Source organism: Alnus glutinosa, chromosome 6, assembly GCF_958979055.1.
Source record: "Alnus glutinosa chromosome 6, dhAlnGlut1.1, whole genome shotgun sequence".
Taxonomy (NCBI): Eukaryota; Viridiplantae; Streptophyta; class Magnoliopsida; order Fagales; family Betulaceae; genus Alnus; species Alnus glutinosa.
The window spans coordinates 3,222,519-3,225,619 of record NC_084891.1 but is presented as its reverse complement, the minus strand read 5'-3'; the positions used below and the strand labels follow the sequence as shown (position 1 = coordinate 3,225,619).

Below are 3,101 nucleotides of genomic sequence, written 5' to 3'. Positions count from 1 at the left end.
CCGGCCGAATCTCTCTTTCTCTCACCCCGACCCAACTCCGACCACCTGTGACAGAGAGAGAGCCGGCACCAACTACGACAAAAAGATCTGGTCGGTGTGCTCATTTTTCCGGCCGGAACTCATTTTAGCATACTTTGAGAAAGTCATCGGGTGTTTTGATTTTATTTGATTTTTTTGTCCCAAGCTTACGTGTCAACTTATCATTGGAAGGCAAAAAATGCCCAATTTCTGCCAAGACCGGATTGAAGTTATTCTCATCTTAGTTCTCTTCAGCATCACCACTACACCCTGTGCTTGTTTTGCAATGTTGGGCTAGCATGCTCGCTTTCCTAGCTTGGGCTAGCATGCTCGCTTTCCTAGCCAACCTAGCCCAATTCGTGGGCAAATGGGGTTGGGCGAACCGAGTGGATATCATGTATATCAAAAATTAAACACCAAACGAAAGATCTGGCTAGTAATAAAAAATTAAAAACAAAATCATGAAATTAAGACTTCCATACCACAAAATACAACAAGACACAATTCTTACTAAAAAACGCAATAAGAATTGATAACATATACTTCACAACATTCCGTAGAAAGATATCGAAAACATTATTCATATAGCCTTGAAAATTTTGGGGCAATTGTACATAGAACAAGCAGCCTCGAGGGTAGACATCAATATCAGAAGATTAGCAGCTAAAAATGTGAGACCTGGCCATGAACCAAAGATATACTTCTTCATGATCACATTCATTTTGGCCTTCCAACTGTCCGAATAGTAAGTATTTGCACCTTCAATGGCCTTGTCAAGAACTGGGACTTTCGTTACCCTCACAGACTTCGTCATGCCATTCCAAAGCGTTGCCACTTCTTTATCGCTTTTGAGGCGGTTTAAGATGATCCCTGCCTCCCGAAGAATTCTTACATCTTCCTCCGTATCAATTATTCCATTCATCAATTCCGTATAACGTGTAAAAACCATCACCTCCGGTGCAATACATGCCTCATAGGCCACGAGGTTCCTCATCACAACTTCCGAGTTATCATCCAAATGAATAACCGGAAGGTAAAATGTACCACAAGACTTGTCGAAATTTATAGATCCCAAGCCACCCTTTGATGGACGAAATTTGACACCAATTTTATGGAGTTGTGTCACACTTGGGATTGCAATCTCTTCGACCAAAGGACTTTCGTCTTTCATCCCATGAGATGCACTTTCCACCTCTTCGGCCACGCACCCTGCCGATGATATGAGATTGTTTATATCACCTTTGTTTGTAAGACGAAAAAGATACGAGATGATTTTAAATGGCAGTGTAACTAAAAGCATGACTGCTTTTGACTTGTATATTTTACTGAGAAGGCAGAGCAGCGCCAAATTAATGTAAAACATTGACGCCAAGAATGATTTCAAGGCCTTTCTAAACCAACAAATCTCTTCGACATCTTTAGGCTCCTCCTGCTCATAACCAGGTACAAGTTGCAGTTTTGGTGCAACCATGTAGTAAAGAAGTTCTAGCAAATGAGCTCTCTCGAAACATTCTTCTCTAAAATGTTGGTAATTAATATACTTGATGGGTGACAGATCATTGCAAAATCCCATCAGAATTGTGGCTAATACTTTGTCATGATCTTCATGCAGCTGATAAAAACTGTGGACTTCTCTGAGCAAAAAGAGAGGGATTTGGTTTTCCAGCATGATAATATCCCTGAGGATCGCATGGTGTGTGGTTTTCCTTCTTGTATAGTCGATCACATGTGCCATCTTAGAAGAGATTCGCATAAACGAACCTTCCATTTTGGCAGAGTAGGTTTGGAGATACTCCAACAAGAAAGAAGCATCGATGGCAAATATCCATGCGAGTGTTTCCCGGTCGAACTCCAAGAAGCGGTGGTAGAGAGCGCGGAGAGTGCTATCACTTTCCGCAATATGGTTGACCAAGTGGCAGAATTTGATTGGTTGGAGGTGCTTTTGCACTCTCTTAGCAGAAGTGAGCTTGTAGTGCTCCATCTCGAAGAGTTCAAGGCGCTGGTGATGGTATGGGCCAAGGGCTATTAGCTGTGGAATGTATGCATCTGGTTTGAGAGAGATTAGGGTTTTGGGTACGCTGAAGATGCTAACGGGAACGTCTTCAGCATTGTCTTCAAGGTCTTCTTCTAGGGCTCGACTTATCTGTATGACCCATTCTTGGTCGTAACTAGGTTTTGGTGTTTCCATGGCTTGTAACTCAGAAGACATATATGGTCTAGCTCTTTAGGGAGAGGGAGAGAGAAAGAGAAGGAGGCAAAAGGGATATGTGTATGGCAGAGAGAGAGAGAGAGAGAGAGCAGTGTGTTCTGTTCTTCTTGTGAAGTACTGCTTCTCTTTTATAATGGGTTGGACTTAAAATTCTGGCTCCGTGTAGTACCTCAAATATTTTTTATTTTGTGTTTATAAGCACATGCTACATGTTCTTAATAAAAAAAAAAAAAAAAAAAAAAAAAAAAAAAAAAAAAAAAAAAAAAAAAAAAAATATTTATTATTATTATTTGTTCTGTGAACTTTGGTTTCCTAGCAGGAGGCGACTAGAACCATGAGGTTGTCTATGGGCGTGGTTTCATTGTGGTATAATTTCCCTAATTAACGACGTCTAATGACCTAATTAAGGTTATATCACGAAGAAACTTTTTGTAGGCGGCTTTTATTCTTTCTTTCACTACGATTTCATCGTGGTCATTGTTTTGTTGTTTCGTACGTAGAAGGTAGAAATTAGGATTATAGGTTGGCGTGTTTGAACGGATTAAAATCCTATCTAAGATAGACAATGTCACAAGAAATTAAGTGGTTTAAAATCTTAATTAATAATTTTAAAATAAATAAAAATAAAAAATAAAAAACAAGAAAATGATTTTTTAAATAAAAATATAACATAAAATTAAAATAAATATTATTTAGTTAATATTTAAATATTAAAAAATAATTCACTTAAATATGTCGTCTTTAACCTCAAAATCTAATCAACTGAGTTGGCTCATATGTTTGGAGGTAAGAAAGAAAAGATAAAATAAAATTAAACAAATGTGCCCCTCTTATTTAGTTTACAGAGAGATGAGAATGCATACCTATCTCTTTA

At 38.4% G+C, this 3,101-nt stretch overlaps 1 protein-coding gene across 1 annotated transcript; it reads right to left on the bottom strand.

The window, feature by feature from the left end:
* Positions 1-598: 598 nt before the first annotated feature.
* LOC133870606 (putative UPF0481 protein At3g02645) lies at positions 599-2,227 on the bottom strand. The gene has a single exon (XM_062307769.1). The coding sequence runs from the start codon at positions 2,225-2,227 to the stop codon at positions 599-601; it is 1,629 nt and encodes a 542-aa protein (XP_062163753.1).
* Positions 2,228-3,101: the final 874 nt, after the last annotated feature.

Bases quoted from the DNA above. Each gene is read 5' to 3' on its own strand.
- LOC133870606 (XM_062307769.1), bottom strand. From the start codon at position 2,227: ATGTCTTCTGAGTTACAAGCCATGGAAACACCAAAACCTAGTTACGAC.